Source organism: Silurus meridionalis, chromosome 21 (genome assembly GCF_014805685.1).
Source record: "Silurus meridionalis isolate SWU-2019-XX chromosome 21, ASM1480568v1, whole genome shotgun sequence".
Lineage (NCBI taxonomy): Eukaryota > Metazoa > Chordata > Actinopteri > Siluriformes > Siluridae > Silurus > Silurus meridionalis.
In genome coordinates, this window is record NC_060904.1 from 16,219,234 (window position 1) to 16,241,354 (window position 22,121).

Consider the following 22,121-nt stretch of genomic DNA (forward strand, 5'->3'; position numbering starts at 1 on the left):
AAGAAACATTTAGACCAAATATTTGGTCAAGTCTGCTAACACTTTTGTGGCTTAAATTTGGGCCTAATTATAAATATATAATCGGTTATAGCTTTTGGGTCATGTGTCCAGATTTAGACAATCGATTGTGCCAATTTCTGCCTTTATTGTGCCTTTATTATGTGTAATAAGGTTTTCCACCATCTTGGATTTTGTTCAAGAAAAAAAAAAACGCTACTGTTTTTTCTCCTCCTATACATCTTTTCCAATTGTTACGAATATTGGTGCACCTCATCTTCAAAGTAAGCTGTTATCTAAATCATTTTGAATACTTTAGAAAATAAAATTAATAGGCAAACAAATCCAAAAAATATAGCAACCAAACAGGAAGTGATCCTGCAATGCTACAACAAAACTTGCTAAGCAGCTCATGACCTGAGGCTAGGCAACAAATGCCACCTACTGGTTAAAACATACAATAGCATGCTGTTAATGTGAAGTAAAATTGGCATTATTGCTTCTCCTCCACCAAATTACGTCCAATTTTCCTCACATATATCATCTTAACAACCTATTTGTTCTTCTAGACCTTTCTTTCTACAGTAAGAGAGTTCCACCACTGCATATGGAGTCCAAACATCACGAAGTGGTATCAAAACATTTCGAGACTAATGGTGCTAACTGGTGCCAGTGTATTTCCACGTCTGCGCTTTCATCATTGACACATTGACTCCTGGAGACTTCCAGGAGATATTCAAGAAGTGGCGGGAACGCTTGGAGCATGTGCGCCTTACCGAGTCTTGGTGCCTGGGCTCCTGTTTACAGCTTTATTTTTCACTATGTTTGGTGTGTTCTAATGTTATAGTAAAAACCTGGTAGGTGAGTGTGTATTGTGTATTGTGTATTACGTAGGGGCAGTTTAAGCCTTGTGTACACATGGTTTGTGAACAGACACTCAGGAATTCTGTCCTTCACATTATCTTGAGTTTTAAGACACATGTCCCAGGCTGTAGAATAAAACCTCGAAAAGAGACTAAACATCTAAAAGCCCTGGTGGCTCGGTGAGCAGGGTGTGTGTGTGTGTTTTCTTCTGTTGCAGTGTTCAGGTTTGAGTCGTGTCGTGTACACAATTTATGTAAATCCCACTGCAGATGGTGTAAAACAAAAGATAACCCCTAAAACAAATAAAAAAGAAGCCTATTGTCACTGGTAGCTCAGTGGTTTAAGACCAATGCGTCTCTGAGGTTTATAATAATGGTTCAAATCCTGGAATGTGCTTCTCTAATTGTGTGTTTTATTAGTAGTCATTTCTCTCCATTGGTAGAGCCATTAAATGGAAGATAAATGCCCTAAAAAAAAGGAAAACCGATTGACAGCTATGCTAGCTCAAAGGGTTAAAGGTATAAAGATCCCTTCTAAGGGGTCTTTTCAAGATTCAAGATCCCTCCTGAGCAGTAGAAGCTGGACACCATGGGACTGTATGTTTGGTATCCAATGGGATTACATATTTGTGTATAAACTGCATTATTTTATGCTTCACTATGTGTCATGATGTACTCCTCTATTTTTTTTCGCAAAAGAATCACATCATAGATCACCTCAAAATCCCATAATGTACATAGAGATCGACAGACAGACAGATGGAAAGACCGACGGACGGACAGACAGACAGATGGAAAGACCGAAGGACGGACAGACAGACAGACAGACGGACAGACAGACAGATAGACAGACAGACAGACAGAGGGATATTTGAGGGTTTGCATTGCTATATTCATAGCTAAGGCAAGAATAGAAATAACAACTGATGATCTGAACCTGCACTTTAGACACCACAGTCAGTGTAGTGGTTTTGCTCGAACCCTTTTCCACAGTCTTTGTCTTAATCCTTCTGTCAGGACTGGAGAATATCCACAAGAACCTCTTTATACACCAATATCTAAAAACTAGCAGAATGTCAGGTCCTTCTTGCTATAAAACAGATACCAGATTACCAGAAACAATACATTTTTTTAGAACATTGTGGTAGCAAAATATACTCTATATGGACAAAAGTATTGAGACCTCTGACCTTTCCTGCCATATATGGTTCTGCTCTAAACTGTTACCACAAAGCTGGAGGCACACAATTGTGTAGGACGCCTTTGAATGTGGTATAATATAAGTTGAATGAAACCCAAATATGTTCCAGCATGGCATTGACCCTGTGCACAAAGCCAGCTCTATTCAGATATAGTTTACATGTTTTGGAGAGAAAGATCTTGAGTGGTCTGCTATAGAGCTCTGATTTCATCCCTTCTGAACACTTTTGGAATAAATTGGAACACTAACTGCACCCCAGGCCTCATATTTAAACAGTTTTAACAATAGAAATGGTCTAAAAAGCAGATTTACAGAGATAAAGTGTTTACAAAAGAATGTATAAGTTTGTCCCATATAATTGTAAGTTTGTCCGTAATGAGTGAGCCAGTAGCAACTGTGGCAAGAAAAAGCTCCCTGAGATGGCATGAAAAAGAAACCTTGAGAGGATCCAGACTTAAAAGAAAAACGATCCTCATCTGGGTGGAAGCGAATGTCCTTTCATTATAGTTTAATCATTGTTATTGTTGTGTGCAGTGATAAGTGATTAAGTCCAACCTGTGGTCCTGAGCCATTGTAGTATACGGTTGGTATTAATTAGAGTTCAGGTCTATCCAAGTTCTTGAGTTTCTCAGTAATTTCATGGATCTTTAGGCTGTTGTTGTGGATCCATCAAATCCATTCCAAATTAAATCAAATTCTGTTTGAACCAAAGCTGTTACTTTAAATAGTTGGGTTCATTTGGGTCAGCATTTGGAACTTTGTGCATGGGAAAGAAAACACAAACGGGATTTTTCCAACGTCATACTCAACACCAAGATCCACAGCATGAGCAATTCTTAATTAAATATATATATATATATACATTTTAATTCCGGTATGACAAAAAGGTAGGTTGGTATCACAACACTCTTCCTAGTTAGAATTGATTAACAAACTATCCTACTTAATGTTCTAGTTAATGGTTTAACACTTTTTTAAATGGCTTCATCAAATCTGTGCCTTAGTTATGGCTTTGGAGGGAGAAAAAGTAAAAAGTAAAATCTGTCATTGCCTTGACTGGATGCAGTTAAAATCAGTATTCGCAAACATTTCCAAAACGTTTCAGTTGTTTACAGCTGCATCATTTAAAAACTAAAAATGAAAAATGTTGCATTCAGAATAATGTGACTTTTTTTGGATTTACTTTATCAATTTGTCTGTCATTTTTTCTTGCTTGCCTCCCAACCAGAAACAGATAAACAGATAACCACTTGGCGTTTTTTTTAAATGTTTCAACTTTACAAGTATTGCTTATGGTCCTTCATTCGCCCACCTTGCAGCTGCTTACAGTTGGATTACATGCAAAGCTCAAAAGCAAAAGCAGCATTGGTGATTCTGAAACCATCTGAAAAGCATCATCTAGTGCAAGCATTTTTTTTTTCCACTGAAGTCTGGTCCTCAGTAGATCTAGGTGTAGATAGGGGCCGCATCTTCATATGTCCTGTGGTCAGTGACGAAGAAAAACCGATGGATCCGAGCCAACTCTCGCCTGCCTGTAGTGACTCAGAGCTGATTTTCGAGAAACAGAGGGTTGAACCTTCGCACGTTAACATTTACTGCTCTTGCCTCCCTCTCGTGGGAAGTGTTTTCGAGCTGTAGGCAAACATGAGTGTCACGATTCCTCCGCAGCATTCCCTTTCGCTTTTTTACCGAGGTGCAAATTGGAGTTTAATAATGCTCGATGAATGAGGTGTAGATTGACAATGTGTTGGAGAAGTTCCAGTCCACTACCAGTCAGGATTCAGTTCATAGTTCTCTGTTAGAAGGATGTATTTCATTCACATGGTAAAACTTGTATGCTTCTAAAACACTGCTAATCGTACTGTATGCTAACACCTAATCTGATCCCTGACACGATAGTGAAAAAGACTGTAATGCTGTTTGAGCATGTTTTCACAGTTTCTGGTTTGTTTGTAATGAAGTGCTGTTCAGAATGTGGGATATGATTAAAAAAAGCGACACACACCCACACAAAAATGGATACAATATACCTTGATTTGTAGATTGGCTTCATTAATATCATTAACACACATGAAAAGTTTAGTTATAAGATGGTTGTTTGCGTTCACTGTAGCTCTTGGGGCAGAAAATCTAACCTGACTTTATACTTTACATGACTAGGGTGTGTACCAGTGAAATGTCACAAAAATAGCCCAAGACTCATTTATCACTGGCCGTCTGTCCTCTGTGTTTGTTTTTCTTGCTTGCTCCATAACATGTGACCTGATTGGTCAGAAGGTTAAATAAAGCTAGACGTCACTAGGTGCTCATAGCTGCTCTGAAAAGCTAAAAGGTCTGCAACGTTTTTTTTTAAATCCCGGACAAGCAATGCTTTCAAAAGTGGCCACCTTAAAGCCTCTTCTCGTTCCAGTGCATAGAAAGTGTGTGAAAAAAAAGGCCTCAGTGGAAACAGTGGGCCCTTTCTAACATTCTGTTGTAGAATTCTACAGAGATCTTTTGAGCTACCATGCAAAAAAAAAAAAATGCTGTGCTGTTCCACCAGATTGTTTGGAAACGCTAGAAATAAAAACTGCTTAGCAAGTCTGGTGACTTTCCCAAAATACATGCTATCACTGTTTGTGTAACCTCAGTAACATCCTTCCTCATTCAAATGCTGCACCAACACTGGTGGATGAAGTACACAAACCATGTATTTGAGTTAAAGTTGAGATACTCAGTAAAATATAACTTCAGTAAAGGTGTCCCTTTAAATGTCCCCTTGAGTAAATGTACACAAGTATTTTCCTTCAAATGTACTTAAGTATCCAAACTACTATAATTTATTATGGCTATATTTTTCCTATTATTATTTTTGTCATATGACTTGATGTAAAAAGACTGAGTGATGTAAAAAGACAAACACTGTTCAATTTCTATTGAAATTATCATGAGCCCAAAATCTTCTTTTCAACATCTTAAAAAAAAATTGTGAAAACGAGGTCACGTGTTGTGGTGAGTTCGAGTCTGGAGTTTCTTAATCATTTATTCCCCTCTTAATGTTCTGTTGAACTGATGCTGAACTGTATGTTGGTGATCAGTAGATACACCGAGCGCCGATCAAAACAAGTTCAAAACAGAGCCTGATTGGTCAAACGCTGCATGTTTAACCGTTTCCGTTTTTATTTGCTTATGAATAAAAAGAAACGACTGATTTAGCAAAATGTATTTGAGTAAAAAGGAAGATATTTGACTTTGGAATGTCGTGAAGTTAAAGTAAAAGCCTCCCCAATTAGAAATACTTCAGTCAAGTACAGATACGTGAAAAAAGCTACTTTAGTTTAGTAACCAATTACATTTACTTCAATACTGTCCACCGCTGTTCGCCAATGATTAAACAAAGACGAGACAGACATCAGGATCGAGTAGATCTTTGGTCTACAGTAGATCAGTGATAGAAGCCACTAAATTCATTCTGCCCTCTGTTAACCAGGATATCAGGTGAGGCTAGTCTTGTTTTGATGTCAACCACCATGGCAGCATTAGAGCAAACAGAGCTCTGTTGTGCTGCAAAGGGAAGCATTGTAGCTTCCTCCCAAAAATGAAACCCGTACTGTTTTTCCAAAACAAGGAAGAATTGTATTATTGACTGAGAAATTCCATCCATCCGTTAATCTGTGGCTCTGTTGGTTAAAACATCCTCCTTGCTACAGTACAATCCCTGGACTGTCATTTTTAGAAGAAAAATGGCCCAGAGGGTTAACGTGAAGTCACTAAATCGAAGAGTTTGTTTGTTTTGGCTGGTTTTGCGCCACCTAATTGGTTGAAACTGCCGGTGATGATTTTTACCATCATGCACTAAAGCTGGCATTGGGACCCTTGCCTTTTACAAGCTACAAATCATGGCATGAGATTTGGTGCCCCTGATAATTCATTTAGATTTTTTTTTTATTAAGGCTGAAATGCATTTTTGACCCCCACAGGATTACGGTTTTAAGTCAACATATTTAAAGCATATGTAAAGAATGGGTATTTCCAGTCTTGGTGAGAAGACACGCTTTGTTGTGGGTGTTCCCGGCATTAACGGTTCTTTCGAATGCTTATTTCGAGTTTGGTGTTCGAACAGGGAAAGCACAAAAGAATGCTGCGCTGGAGGCATCCGATTCCTGTCCCAGATTCTTCTCCGCTGGTGGGGTCACAAGTTTACTGTGAGTTCGAAAAAGAGCTTTAGGATGACGACTCTTTGGATGGCGCTTTTCACTAAAAGCAGAAAATGGATGTTTGCACATACTCATGCCACATTAAACCTTTTATGAAGTGACAAGCATAAGCAGAGACTTTATTATGCTTGCAAAAAGCCAGACACACACACTTAAGGCTTTTTCTTTTAAGGCGTAGAAGTTGCCCAAAAAGACTTTTTATCCTGGAATGAAAAGGCATAAAAATCACCACTATTTAACAGTATGTTTAGGCATTTACTTGGTGGCTGTTTGCATTCAAAGTTGAACATCATAGAGAGACAGGGTGACAAAGAAAGTTCAGGTGAACAGCGATCCGATTGTGAAACACTCCTCAATAAAATAAATAAATATCTAAAACAGCTAACGTTTGCCTCTAGGGCTCTAAAGTGTAAACATGGAGATTTGAATGACATGCTACGGCAGCTCCTCTTCAGTCAAAGGGAACGGGAAAATTCACGGAGAAAGCCATGGTAATAATTAAGAGCCAGCAAGGGCAGACTACAAGGTGGGGAGGGACTCAGGCTTTTAAACAAAAGGCAGTGTGATTCGTAGAAAAAGAGGCTGATTGTAACAGAGTCTGAGTTTATGAGGGAATCAAAACTATCAGCAGTAGAATCAAAAGGTCCCAGGATCGGACGTCAGTTTGGACATCGATCTCACAATACATTCATTTTATAGCATGCCATCGAGCCACCACAAAGCCATGCTATAAAATGAATGTATTGTGAGATCGATGTTGGCTTGGGTACCAGGTCAGCATGTGAATTTATGTGCCTAGACTTGACTAATATGCTCAGTGTTGGCCTGTGAGAATACACACACACACACACACACACACACACACGCACGCACACGTGCTTAGTTTTATAATCTGCAGCACACCAGTGCGGATATTCAGGATCAGGCATGAAACCCACTGATGTTCAGAATTCACTTAGGCCAGCAGATATACACGTCCAGCCACATGCACACACACGTGAAAAATCAGACTCGGGCCTTTTTGGCAGAGCTACATCCTGGCACTCTTTGTGTTTGGATAAGATTTCACGTTGTTATCAAGTGTTTGGCCGGTTCTGTTAATGTTCCGCTCACTCAACTGCGTTGATCCGATGCAGAATCCAAACCTGCAGTCAGGAACAATCTCTGCCTTGCTAATTTAGTCCACTTCGAAAACAACACTGACAACCAGCCGGCTACGAGTGTTCCTCAAAGTCATCCTTATAAGCTTTAGAGTCTCATATTGTAATAACATTTAGAAAGGGACAGACCCATTTATCATAAAGGAAAAAAAATAATTCTGGACCTCTTTTTAGTGCCTGGATTATAATATAAAAATTTCTTTCTTTCTTTAGCTCGTTTTAATTCTTTTTTTTTTAATATTCAACTTAAATATCACCTGAAAATTTTTTGATGATTTTGAAAAGATCAGGAGACCAAAGAGATCAGTTGATGGATGCATCTGTCTTCTGCCGATCATCTAAAAGGCAAAACGACTATTTAATTGACCACCTTAACAAGCTTTAAAAAGGGCCAAGCTTTCCTAGATACACCTCTGATTTTCTACACAGATACAGTAGGGAAATAAAAGAAAAACGGTTCCACCGTGATTTTTTCCCACCAAACTATTCACAGAAACTCAAACCATCCAAGCAGTTTGTACTGTAGTATTTGATTGTGCAATGCAAGTTATTTGTGGAAGCCTCATCTGTTTTTTTTTGTTTTTGTACCAGAATAAAACAAACTGTGGCCACCTTAATGCAACCAACCACCGCCCTCTCGTTTCCTTCCCATCAATCAACTGCCTCATGCAAAAGCCCTCTTCAAGGTTTCTCAGATGTGTAAAGGGAGGTGGTAGCTCTGTGGTTAAGGCAGTCAACTCTGGCTAGGCAGGTCACAAGTTCAATACCCAGCACCACCAAGCTGCCACTGCTGGGCCCTTGAGCAAGGCTCTTAACCCTCAACTGCTCAGTTATGAGTCGCTGTGGATAAGGATGTTTGTCAAATTCATAAATGTAAGTAAAAGCTGATGGAAACTTGCAGAGAAACAGAAGGAAAAAAAAACAGGACTGGTAAAGCTAACATGATTTTATTTGCAATTTTTCCAAACCTACAAATCTTCTTCTTCTTTCTGCTTCTCCTATTAGGGTTGCCACAGCGGATCATCCATTTCCACACCCCCCTGTCCTCTACATCTGCCTCTTTTAAACCAACTACCTGCATGTCTTCTCTCACCACATCCATAAACCTCCTCTTTGGTCTTCCTCTTTTCCTCCTTCCTGGTGGCTCCATCCTCAGCATTCTCCTACTGATATACCCCATGTTCTTCCTCTGCACATGTCCAAACCATCTCAATCTCACCTCCCTTACCTTGTTTCTAAAACGTCCTACATGCGCCGTCCCTCTAATAAACTCGTTTCTAATCCTGTCCATCGTCGTCACTCCCAACGAAAACCTCAACATCTTCAGCTCTGCTACCTCCAGCTCCACCTCCTGTCTTTTACTCAATGCCACTATATCTAAAACCATACAATATAGTCCCCAACCCTATAAATAATTTCTTCAATTATTTAGATTCCAGTCGATCACAGGTTAGAGCATGTTTCGAGAGTACAACAGTGCTGGATTAGTGTCTCCTCCAAGCATCTTTAGGTTTAGGTTTAACCCTTGGTATTGGATATCAAAAGAAACAGCGACCGTTTTTTCCGTCCCTGTGGTTTGTGTAGCCACATAAATAAGGTGAAGTCTCCCTCAGTGGCACATAAAGGCCGAGGACAGGCGACAGCAAGAGTGTGATTTTATTCGGAGTGACAGCAAGCCATATTCAGACACCCTCAGGCTTTTTTCCCCCACTGCCTGCCGTGAACAGCGCTGCGGTCAATAGCAGCCGTGTTTGTCCTGCCAGATCCACTCCGATCCTGTGTGAAGGTTGTAGAACTCTCAGTTCTCTCAGGGAAAGAAAAAAAACACAAAAAAGGCTCGTTTTGCTTTCACCTGGATGACAGTAAACTGTTTGAGACTTTCATTGCATCTATTATTTATTACGGCAGTTTTGCAAGCTCACATGTACATGCCAAGTGTTATTCAGCGAAAATGCCTGAAGGTGGAGTGTGTGTGTGTGTGTGTGCCAGGTGGAGTGTGTGTGTGTGTGTGTGTGTGTGTGTGTGTGTGTGCATGTGTGCATCATTTCTCAAAGGTGTCATCACCAAGTGCTTAACAACATTAAAAACGCTGACAGCAGTGCTCTGTTTTCTCTCCTGGTTGTCTCGTGTTGTCTAGTCTTTTGTCTTGCACTCTTTGCACCAGGTTGCATACGATGCACTTTATGCCGTGTGATATAGCTCTATGTTGTTTTATGCAGCACCTGGGTTCTGGAGAAACTTATTTCAAGTTCTATTCAGGGGTGTACTGTGTCAACAATATATGGTTGAAATGACAATAAAAGCTTTTTGACTCGACTTGATTTACAATTTTGATTTCGTACTTCATGAGGAGAATTTATTATTCCATACATCTTTAAATATTTTATTGTCCAACTTCCTTAGTGCAGTTTGCATTCAAAAGAAAGACCCTCTGATTCGTCCATCCTTGACAAGTACTCAAAAATAAAAGCCATTTACCGTTTGTACTCAAGGCTGATCTCGACCTTCTCGTTACAGTACTGAAGTACAAAAATAAAACTTGTGCCACATGTTTCCCAGTTTATAATGCAAGTAGTCACAAGTTCAATCGACTCGTGTGCCAAGATTGGATTGCATACAGAGAGGTCTGTATCTTAGAGGGCTTTCACACATACCTTCTACAGGTTCAGTCGGGGTAAATGAAACCCTGGTGTGTTTTTCCCCTCAGTGTGGTTTTTCATGCAGGTGAGAAAGCAGCGATAACACTCAGGTGTGAAACAAAACAAACGGTCCTGACTGACATGGGTTTTCCAAGTTATCTTGATTTTAATGAGAAAGCGAGTTGACACTAAATCTGCAAGAAGGGACTGAAACGTTGCAGCATTTCTTGTAGACCCGAGTTGACAAACTGACATGCAAAAATTGGATAGAATTATTGAGCTGCATTTATTCCAACTAGATGAATTTCTAAGCAAAAAATACAATTTTACAGCATTTAGCAGATGCCCTTATCCAGAGCAGTGATGTATCTCCTTCATACAGCTGAGCAGATATGGGGTTAAGGGCCTTGCTCAGGAGCCCAGGAGTGACAGCCTGGTGTGATTGGAATTTGACCTCACGACTTTTAGATCCACCTCCCAAAAATTGTAAGGAGCTATTTACTTGTCACATGTACATTACAGCACAGTGAAATTCTTTTTTCACATACCCCAGCAGTGTTAGGAACCTGGGGTTAACCATAATACAGCACCCCTGCAGAACATAAGTTTAAGGCGGGGTCTATTTAGTAGCCCAGAGCCTTAACCAATGAGCTACCACTCTTATGATAACAAAATGCTTTAAAATACTTACACCAACCAGGCATAACATTATGACGCCTGCCTAATATTGCGTTGGTCCCCCTTTTGATGCCAAAACAGTCCTAACCTGTCACGCATTAACAACAATTTCGTCATCAATGAGCCTCGGACACTCACGACCCTGTCGTCAGTTTACCACTGTTCCTTCCTTGGACCAATACTCCTGACTCAGTCGTCTAGTCATCACAATCTGTCACAAACACATGCCCATTTTTCCTGGTTCTAACACATCAACTTTGAGGACAAAATATTTACTTGCTGCTTAATATACCCCACCCATCCCATAGGTGCCATGATAAAGAGTTAATCATCGTTATTCACTCACCAGTCATAATGTTCTAATGTCATAATGTTATGCCTGATCGGCATATATTATACCTTTTTTATTATATAATAACCTCTTCAGTAATTCAGCACTGGTTCCACATCCTCTGTCTCACAAAACCCCACTTTTCGAAAGTCTATGAACGTTCTTTACCAGTAACGTATTCCTGACTAATGAAAGAGTTTTATGAGTATGTTTTCCATCCCACACACACCTCATCCAATTGAATTATAAGCATTGTAAAACCAAACCAAACAGTATGACATGAAGCTGGGTTCAATGGAGCCAAAAAAACATTTGCATGGAAACTTTATCCAGCTCTAGACTTTTGGTTAAACAGAAAGTAGTCAATCTGAGCAAAGTAAAAAAAATACAGAGAGAGCAAACCTTTTACCTGCATCAGTACCACACTGCAACTTCGACAAGAAAGAAAGAAATCACCAATTACTCACAATCTGTGTAACAATACAAAAAAACAACAAAAATTCAATGTGATGTTTTTTACTGTTAGATAGATACATGGAGTCAAGAGTAAGACACAGGCGATGTATTCAACACGGTTTATTTCAGAGCTTTCAGGAGTTCACGGCATAAAAACAAAACAGCTTTTTGTTGTTTGTTTGTTTCAAAACTAACCCGATTCTCCCACTACAATTAAAAAGACACTGACTCGTACAGCACGGAAACGAATCGAACAAAATTGTTTTCCGTTTCTTGGCGTTCTGGTAGGGCGATGAAATCGGAACGGGAGTGGTTCACTGGGTGCAACAGTAGATCGGCACGACCAACGAAATGAGCCGGAGATGCACACCGGGGATTGGCAGGCTTAGCATTGGCAGAACACACGGAGAACATGTTTTCCTCTAGCAAACGTGTAGGCAAAGCATTACCAGAAACAGTGACTAGGAGTAAACCACGTACCTATAACACATTTTGTATCCTAGTCGGTTGTGTTTGATGGTATTGTGTGTTTCGTCAACCGACTCATGAGTGGCACACCTTCGTCTTTCTGTTCCACATTCGCACGTGTTTGCACAAATAAAATATTCTCTTTACAACGCTGTTCATCTTAACAAAATAAATCTCCTCCGTTAAAATGGTGCACGTAGCAAAAAAAAAAAAAGAAAAAACATAAAAGATCTCCATATATTTATATTTTATATACATACACATACTGTTTTTGGCAGACAGAACATGAATTAGTTTGTCATTGTAAACAGCTCGACTCTCAATTCTCTCGTTTCGAATCATTCTCGGCTCCAGTTTTGGGTCCTCTAAATGTGTTGTGCTTCGAGAAGGTCCCGGAGCGAGGCTCCGTTAAGTGCACATCTGAGTTCAACACCGCAGTGAATCGCGACACTGTGCCAGCACACTAGCAAGGCAATCAGCAGGCTCTGGAAAGAAAAGTAGTCCTTTTTTTTTTTTTTTATCCTGTCCTGAGGATTGAGGTTTGGGGTTGGGGATTGGGGCAGGATTTGGTGAAGTTTGTTGAGGCACTTTGGCCCAACGTATGGAATGATACTGTAAAAAGTGTAGAAGAGATACCGATTATTTAACAGCCTGGCTTCTTCTTGATCCCTGAATCACTCTATTCTTTCCTGTAATGTCACAATCTCAGCAGGGCTTTGGAAAAATTTGACAAGCCCTCAGTTCTCCTCATTATCGCTGGCGTCCTCTTCTCTGGACACCCTCTCTGGAATGGCTCCCAGGCTGCGCCGGAATCTGGACTCAGAGCCCGACAAAGTTGCCCCTTTGGCTAGGTTGCAGGCGAGTGCAGCGTAATGCACCTGCTTCAGGTTCTCCAGCACCTCGTCCCGGGCGTTCTTCAGCAGGTCGCCCTGACCCTGGAGACACAGCAGCGAAACGCTCAGCATTACATATGGAGAAACAGGACTTCAGCAATACATATGGAGAAATGCAAGACGCATACAAAGCTACTCGAACACGGAATCAGGAAAAGGCTAAAATTGTCATTTGATTAAATTATTAGTGTTTCTACTGAAGAAAAAAATTCAATTAAAAACAACCAGATATGAAATTTTTTTTTTTTTTTATTGTTCTATTAGGACACTAGCAAGAACAGTCGTAATGACTGAAATTTTGTGTATCCCTATGGCAACAGAATGCAGCTTGCAAACTGGCTATGCAAAAACAAATATGTGTAATTCAATAAGAAAGGAGGGGAAAAAACCCATCAGTGCTGAACTTCAGGCACATTACATACTGAAACTGTCGAAGGAATAGATTTTTCGAACATCCATCCAATCTAACAAGACACTGTAGCACTTAAAGTCTCTGCGAAGTTGACAGATTTCACTGGTGAACAACCTGAAAACCATTTACTGACTCGCTCTCTCTGGCCACGCTCTCCAATTAATTATGTAAAGTTCTTTGCCAGGATAAACAACAGGAATGACCTTCCGGGAAAACGAGTGCGCTTTAATCGAAGGGTGGCTTACGCACGTAGTGTAATGTTTAATTAGCACATGCAAATGCGATTTGTGTTTAGGGCTAAGTAGTCATTATTACAGTGGAAAGGTCTCATATATTCATCATTAAGTGGATTTAATTACAGGGCAGACCACTGAAACTTTCAATTTCGAGTGAACCAAATCTCCACGGCCACTCACTGTCCACGTTACATCTGCATCTATTATGACACATTGAAATGCTGTGATAAAACAGCTGCCTTTCCTGCATTATCCTAAAACACCCCAGAAAGCAGCTGGTTCTTTTATTTCAGACTGGGGATATCATTGTTAGTTTGTCCTGGTGTCAAAACAGAGATCTGCTTCATCATTCAGACCGGCTCGAGCTGGATCGTCGGAATCTGAAAGCGTCTTACGACAGAAGTGTGTGAAATGTCAGATAAACGGTTTAGATGAATGGCACAACGGCAAAGCGCCGTGTTACGGCTTGAGTATGTTTTCGCTCCAAGTTAGGAAGCCAGCTACTGTAACAACAAATCATGCATTGGGTGGTTGCTGGCCAGTTCCATGCCAGGCCACAAGGGGTTTCAACTAATATCTTGAACATGAAACCTAATTAATCCACCCTTAAAGAAAAAAAACTCTCTTGTAAAATAAATAAATAACTCAAACCTCTGGTTCGTGTTGCCTATTGGGAGACAACTTCCCATAAATAATACCTGTGGCAGGTAGCATACTGCAGAAGAGGTAGCAGTAACTTAAGGAATGTGTAGCCCTGGGCAGTTCAGTTGTACAGGAGTGTAAAGTGAGAGCAAAAGAAAACGAGGGGGCGTAAAGAAAAAGCCTGAGGGAGTAAATAGGGAGTAAAGATAAGAAAAAAAAGAAAAGGTCAGAAAGAAAGAGATACAGTGTATGCAGTGCTCACCTTTAGAATAGTTATGTTCCAGGAGAAGCTCTCCACTGCCTTGTGGAGCTTTCTGCCTTTCAGGCCCTCCTTCACTGCCATGGTATTAAGATTCTCATGGAACTCCATAGCTGGAAAAAACAAAGCAGAAAAACAGGAACGTTATTTCTTACTTTTATTCGAACGACTGCCTTAGCAACAACATACTCATACATTGAGTGTTCATTTGTAACAGTGTGATTTTGATTAAATACTAAACTTCACATCAGATTTTTCGATGTATGATCTAATATCGATCTAATATATATACAGTACAGACCAAAAGTTTGGACACACCTGCTCATTCAAAGAGTTTTCTTTATTTATTTTCAATTATATACATAACAAAAAAGTGAACTGAAAATATGTCATATTGTAGGTGCTTCAAAGTAGGCATCAAGAGAATGCCAAGAGTGTGCAAAGCAGTAATCTGAGAAAAAGGTGGCTACTTTGAAGAACCTACAATATGACATATTTTCAGTTGTTTCACACTTTTTTGTTATGTATATAATTCCACATGTGTTAATTCATAGTTTTGATGCCTTCAGTGTGACTCTACAATTTTCATAGTCATGAAAATAAAGAGAACTCTTTGAATGAGAAGGTGTGTCCAAACTTTTGGTCTGTACTGTATATATATATATATATATATATATATATATATATATATATATATATATATATATATATATTAGATATATGAAACAATGCAATGTGATACAAATGCCAATGTGTATCTGATGCACACTTTTGAAAAATCAATGCATCGCGTCGTAAACTTTAATGCCGATGCACCAATGCAAATCTGTGTATCTCACTAATGCATCTATACTGATTTCTCTTATGTGGTTTTCGAAGCTCCGCTGTAACCAAAAACAAAAATGCCAGCATCAGCAGTTTAAAACCGGCTGCTTTGCACCCACCTCACTTCCCATAGACATTGTAAAACCTCTCCTGGCAGCTGAGCCAAAAAATAAATAAAAATATCTGCATCCAGCATGACTTTGTATGAACATTGTATGGCATTGCATTTCCCCGATCGTGTTACAGAAAAAAAAAGTTTATTACATTGGTTAGGATTAGCGCCAGTCATGTGTCTCCACTCAACCATGTTGTGTTTGCTGTTTAAAAAATCCAGCATGGAGGTGAAAAATCTGGAGTGTTCAGGCAAAGAAGACATGTAAAAAAAAGGGTAGCTGATACACTCGTACGGTAAGAAAACACGACCAAAAAAAGGAATATAGCATGGAGAAAAAGCATAGAGAAGGAAAAGAGTGTGTACACAGCAGAAAAGACAAGGAATCCTTTCAGACAGTATTAGTGACGAAGCAGGAAAAATAGAACGGCTTTGTCACCTAGAGAGTTTTATTTCCTTTTTTTTTAACCTTTTCATCCTTTCTTTCTCAGTTGTACATGATAGATGCTGAGAGAATGCTTTCTAATCTTTTTTAATGCGTCTGGGTCAAAATCGGTCTGTGTGTGTGTGTGAGTGTGGAGGACTAGAAAAAAAACTGAAAAAGTAAAAAAAACAAAATGCATCTCAAAACTCAAGGCGCTTGACCACTGTGCTATAAACGAGTTCTACGCTGTCCCTGAGAAGTCTGATCAATGACGCCGCGGTCTCTCTGAGGGCAGGTGATTTATCATCTTCACAAGATGAAGACGTTATCGGGGGAACCTGAATGTCACGCTTCATGATTACTGATCGGGTCTAATGTGTGTTAACCTCTGCGATGTGTATAAGCGAGAAGAGGTGTTGCCGGATTTAATAGCGCATGACTGTGCTGAGGATTGGGACTGGCAGCACATGCCTCTCGTGGCAGGAGTTGCCTAGCAACATACTGTAGGACGAGGGTGGGAAATACTCCACGCATAATTCAAACGCAGCTCTGCAGTAAATGCATGCTCTGTACAGAGACGCTTACATCCAAGGAAAACTGAGAAACTCTCACAAAATGGAAATTGCGAAAAGTTAGATCAGAGATTTGCATTAAATCGATGACACGTTTTTAAAATCATTCGTCGCACGCCGAGTGTCTCACCTTGACGCTCTGAAGAACTCAAGTGTCCAAACCAAACCTGTGGTACAATCCAGCAGAAAATCAGCTGAGATTCTCAGCATAATAACTATAGAACTATAAGAGCTTATACTCTGAAGTACTGTATGTCTAGTGTCACTCGCTGCTTCACAACACCAGCTGTCCGTCCGCCCATCCGTCCTTCCTTCCTTTCACATTTCCTGTCTATTTATTTCCTTCTTTCGTCTTTACCTGTCTATTATCTTCCTACTTTCCTTCCTTCCTTCCTTCCTTCCTTCCTTCCTTCCTTCTTCCTTCCTTCCTGTCTATTTATTTCCTTCCTTCCTTCCTTCCATCCGTCCTTCCTTTCTGTCTATTTATTTCCTTCCTTCTTTCCTCTTTACCTGTCTTTTATCTTCATTCCTTCCTTCCTTCCTTCCTTCCACCTTCCTTTCTATTATTTTCCTTCCATCCACTTTTCCTGTCTATTATTTTCCTTCCTTCCTTCCTTCCTTCCTTCCTTCCTTCCTTCCTTTCTTTCCGCCTTCCTTTTTCCACTTTCCTGTCTATTGTTTTCCTTCCTTCCTTCCTTGCTTTCTATTATTTTCCTTCCTTCCCTCCTTTTTCATCTTTTCCTGTCTATTGTTTTCCTTCCTTTATTCTTTCCTTCGTTCCTTCCTTCCTTTTTCCACTTCTCCTGTCTATTGTTTCCCTTCCTTCCTTTCCGCCCTCCTTTTTTCCACTTTCCTGTCTATTGTTTTCCTTCCATCCTTCCATCCACTTTTCCTGTCTTCTGCCCTCTCATCCACGCACCCGCTGCTACTGTATGGTTTATACGGTAGTTTATAGTTTATACACTTATACTGTATCATTTGTACAGTAGTTTATAGTTTTTATATATATACTGTATAGTTACAGTAGGGTACTGCAAATTGCTCTGTTTAGCTAAATTATTAATATATGACATTATACTACTCTTTACATATTTATTTTCAAGTTACGATTCCACCCTGGGAACATCTTCAGGATAGAGGACTGAAGGAAAATTAAGGATGATATGGGAATGGCTGTTTACAGCTGCTGTAATGTAAGTGACAACATAAACTAGCTTGTTTTAAAGGGCATTTCACAACATGAAATCTAACTAAAAATAAATAAAAACATTTTGTACTTTAATAATAATAAAATTATAATAAAAAAAAACAACTGCACAAATCAAAGTGTTAATTCAGAAGGAAGCTCTTCTATTTGCATACTGCTCTTTCAATGATCTAATCTTCTTTTCACTCTGCACAACATTTGCATAGAAGCAGTTAATGGAACCAGGATAATTAGCATTTTCTTTCAAAAAGTTCTTATAAAGTCGATTAAAATGGACCTCAGACACATTCCTGCTTCCTGCATTTTACTCAGGTCCTGCAAAAACATCCTTGAATCGAAGTAATGCTGAACAGCGCAAGTCGTTAAGGCGATCTGTGCTTCCTGAGCATTATAAACGAAACTCCATTTGAGCCCTTGATGAAACATTTCCAGCGAATTCCAACCATAGAACATTATGCACTGGTCATGTCGTTTGGAACTGCTCTGTAATTAAGCAGGCGGTTCTAGCTAGCGTGAAAACAAGCCTTGCTAACCCATTCCTCCGGTGAACTGATGAAACGCCGTCTGAAACGTCTCGTTTTGTCGAAAGTGCTGGCAGAGATTGATTTTATTTTGTGCTTGAATTAGAGAGCTTTCTTACAAATGACACATCTGAAGTATTATTTTAGGAGACACCAGGCATCCAAATGAAATTACGGCGCAACAAGTGTATCTTGTGTTTGGCATTCCACATTACCCCGAGGGCCTTCTGAATCACTCAGAGAGGCAAAGCTGTACAAGTGTGTAATACTGACATTGCTTTGTTACCCTCTGGAGAACTACTGATGTGGCATTAGTTAAATTCCCAAGGTTACATAACATCACATTCCTTTTCAAATAGCACAAAGATGCTCGTTTTTTTACTTACTCATAATGCCACTGTTGCACCCTTGAGGTTGCACTGAATAATCTTTACTGATATAAATTAAAAACTTTGTATGTTTGTTGTCTACCAGGTCCTTCTAACCAAAGATCTTTGCTGGTCTACATGAACTAGTACTACAACTAAAAGTACTACTACTTATACTGTTGCCAGTAATACCACTACTACTACTACTAATAACACTGCCTGTTATACTACTACTACTACTACTACTACTACAGGTAGTCCCTGATTTACAATAGAGATGCGTTAGAATGATCCTATTGTAACTTGAAAATATTGTAAGTCGAAATGTGGCCTAGCCTACTCAGGAATCATAAAAAATGATGATCAGTATGGGGTGGTGTACCATCACTGGTTCATGATTAAACCAATTACAGTACATAATTTAGCAAAACATTAGTGCCAACATATTGTACCACTTATACTTTGTTACGTTTGTTTTTGGCATGAAACTTTTGTATTGTCGAATCGCTATCGTCATCGTAAAAATGTCGAGTCATCGTAACTTGGGGACTACCTGTACTGCTGCTGCCAGCAATACTACTACTACAACTAATAATACTAATACTGCTGCCAGTAATACAACTACTATTACTACTTCTTTTCCTATTACTACTACTACTACAAAAAAATAACACTGCTACCAGAAATACCACCACTACAAGAACTTTTACTAATACTGCTACCGGTATTACAGTAATTCCCAGTTTATCGCCGTGGTTACGTTCTAAACCTGCCCATGATATACGGACGCCACCCCAAAAATGCTATGTATACAGTACTGTGCAGTATTAACATTTTACTTCAATTTATAATAATTATATTTTAATCAATAAATATAATTATTTCAACATAAAGCTCCATGAAAACAATTCCCTAAAAGTTTTTAGGTAGATCGTGCTATCCGTGAGAGACCGTACCACATTGTTAATGCATTCCATCTGCATCATGACTGGTGCACATCTAACACACCATCACTCCTACTCTCAGTGTTCGCTGGTCACCCAGAAGTTCTGTAGTGAACGCTAGCACGGTAGACTGACAGGCCGTCTGATACCATACGACGTAAATGGACGAGGTTCGGCTTGTCTTCTATTTAGTTAATGGATTAAAAAAGAATGTAATCTGAATGGAAGAAAAGGCATTCGTTTGCATTTCTGTTGCTGCCTTCTCGGCTGAAGTTTCAAGGTGATTGTGTAAAGGAGTAGAAAAATAAACATCAGCAACAGCATTTGTCTTTCTTTAGTAGACATGGAGTTATATTGTAAATGAGAGTGGCACGGTTTACCGGAGAAAAGGTTGGTATGTGAGTAGCTTTTAATAGAGTTCAATGTAATGAACTGAAAGATGAAGATTTTAATGGTAAAACCTGTCAATTAAAATGGATTAACAAAAGAAATGTCTGGGTTCGCGGTAGAAAAAGAGCTTAATGTGTGAACGCTTAATCGGTTCTGACAGTTCCATCAACCTAAATCGATGGGAACCTCTGCCGACCTGTCGGATTGATCAGCTGCCAGTCACGGTAACCTAGCAACAGCAACAGTCGACCAGGTAGTGATGTGTTATTTCTTGGCTGGTGCTCCTCCACTGACAAGGCTAAGTCAAGACATTATCAGATGAACGAAGATGTACGTCTTACAGTCTTCCAACAGGCTTGTGTTGTAGAAAACCGGCTTTTCCTTACAGGTTTTATTTATCATTTATTTTACATTATTGACCACTGGCAGAGTTTCAAAGCACATTTTTTTCTCTCAGACCATGGACTCTGAAGCTGCGATAAAAGCCTGTATAAACGCCTTCTGTTTTACATTCTGTATAACAAACACATTTACAGCTCACTGTCGTCAGCTTGGACCAGTGCTTATTAAGCAATTATTCGCGACGTACATGTGCAAAGTGTTAAACAGGAACTGAATGCGGCTGAATATTTTGACAGACTTCGACTCTGTAATGTTCAGCACAGACTTACGGTTCACTTGTCATTTGTTTATTCCTTTTATTTCTAGTAAAGGAACTCATTTGTCTAACGGGATTGCTCATGAACTTCAGATGCTGTAAACAGATCAGTCTATTAGCTAATGCGGGAATGTTTTTTCGAATTGTGGTGTGTTGATAGGAATACGCAAAAAAAAAGAACAAATGTATTTATTTTAAAAAGGGACATTCAAGCCAAACTGGGACTTTTGAGTTTTATAAAAATAAAGGAAAAAAATTCTATGCATTTTTAAACTATCCCAGCGTTTAACTAACAGAAAGATTCGGCATAAAAAGATTTGTCAATTCACAAGAAAATAATGCAGTGGCCTGGGAACCACCACAACGGGGATCATCACTGATGGCGGTACGGCCATCTTTAAAACGTTTACACCATTCGAATGTCTTACTGCGGCTGAGCGTCTCATCATCATACTTTGCTTGGCGTCTTCTGCAGACTTGGTGTCTTTGAGAGCGGAGGAACATCACTGGAAGACGACGAGAATTTAAGACCAACGATCTCAACCCCCGAAAATGTCGAAACCATTCGGCAACTCATGCATGATGATCGGCGAAGGTCTCACTTCCACACCCACCTTACTCGCCAGATTTGAGGACATCCGAGGACTTCGAGACAAAGATCCAGCTGAGAGATCATTGTTTTGACGCAGTGAAGAGATCCTGGGTGAATCGCATAAGGTGCTTGGAAAACTTTGAAAAGAACACTTCCAGGACACATTCCAGAAGGGGCAGGAACGCAGGGAGCGCTGTATTGCTGTTTTAAAGGCGATAATATGTAAATGTAGATAAATACAGTACTTTCTTGAAAAACAGAGCAAGTCTTAAAACTTTTCTAAACCACCTCGTACATTATAGCAGCTCTATAAGCACTTATTCCCTCACCATTTTGCATTTGAAGTTTTTTGTAATATCTGTACATTAATCTTTCCCTTAAACAGTACTGCATTTCGTACAAGAGGAAATTTCCACAATCCCGTAAGCATGTTTCTACTTTAATGTGGTGCTGCAGCAGGCCAACGTGTCAAGCCACGTCTTACACCAACAGAAATTTTCCCCAGGCTATTGTTATTAACCGCTTTACAAAACGGCACGGCCGGAGCGCAAGCTTTAGTGCTAGCGTGCCATTTCCTCGCTCCGTTATTCATCACGTTTTTGTTCTGTTCTTTGCAGCTCAAAAGAACAAAAACAACAACATTGACAACCACAAGCGAAGCCCGTGAAAGAGGTCGAAACGCGAACCGGACCCTAGAGGCCATGAAAGGCGATTAGGAACGAAACGGACGGCCAATAAAAGGCACTGCGCCTTTCTTCTGCGTCAGTCACCTTTCATGTGAACACGACTTGAGCTCGCCTCGGCCGATTGAGGTTTGCAGCTGTTCAACTCGTCGCAGGTTTGCGTGGCTTTGATAGCATTGCGCCTGCTCGAGCGATGCAGGTTTACCCTTTTGCAACCCTAATTAGACAACAGAGGGGAAAAGAAGTACTTCTGAATTCTGAAACGTTGTAAAGCAGGTCATCACTCTATTAGGAAAAGATCATAAAAAGGAAAGAAAGCTTAAATAACAAACCATGAAGCGTAATTAGATTTCTCTTTACCCCCTTGTTGAACTTTGTGCTTGTGTGTGTGTGT

At 39.8% G+C, this 22,121-nt stretch overlaps 1 protein-coding gene across 1 annotated transcript in view; it reads right to left on the reverse strand.

Annotated features, from left to right (window-relative positions):
- Positions 1–11,626: 11,626 nt before the first annotated feature.
- LOC124375280 (inactive phospholipase C-like protein 2) overlaps positions 11,627–22,121 on the reverse strand; it is a 47,158-nt gene continuing 36,663 nt past the window's right edge. The window contains 2 exon segments of the mRNA XM_046833418.1: positions 11,627–12,924; positions 14,435–14,544. Coding sequence (XP_046689374.1) covers positions 12,727–12,924; positions 14,435–14,544 — 308 coding nt within the window. The 3' untranslated portion in view covers positions 11,627–12,726.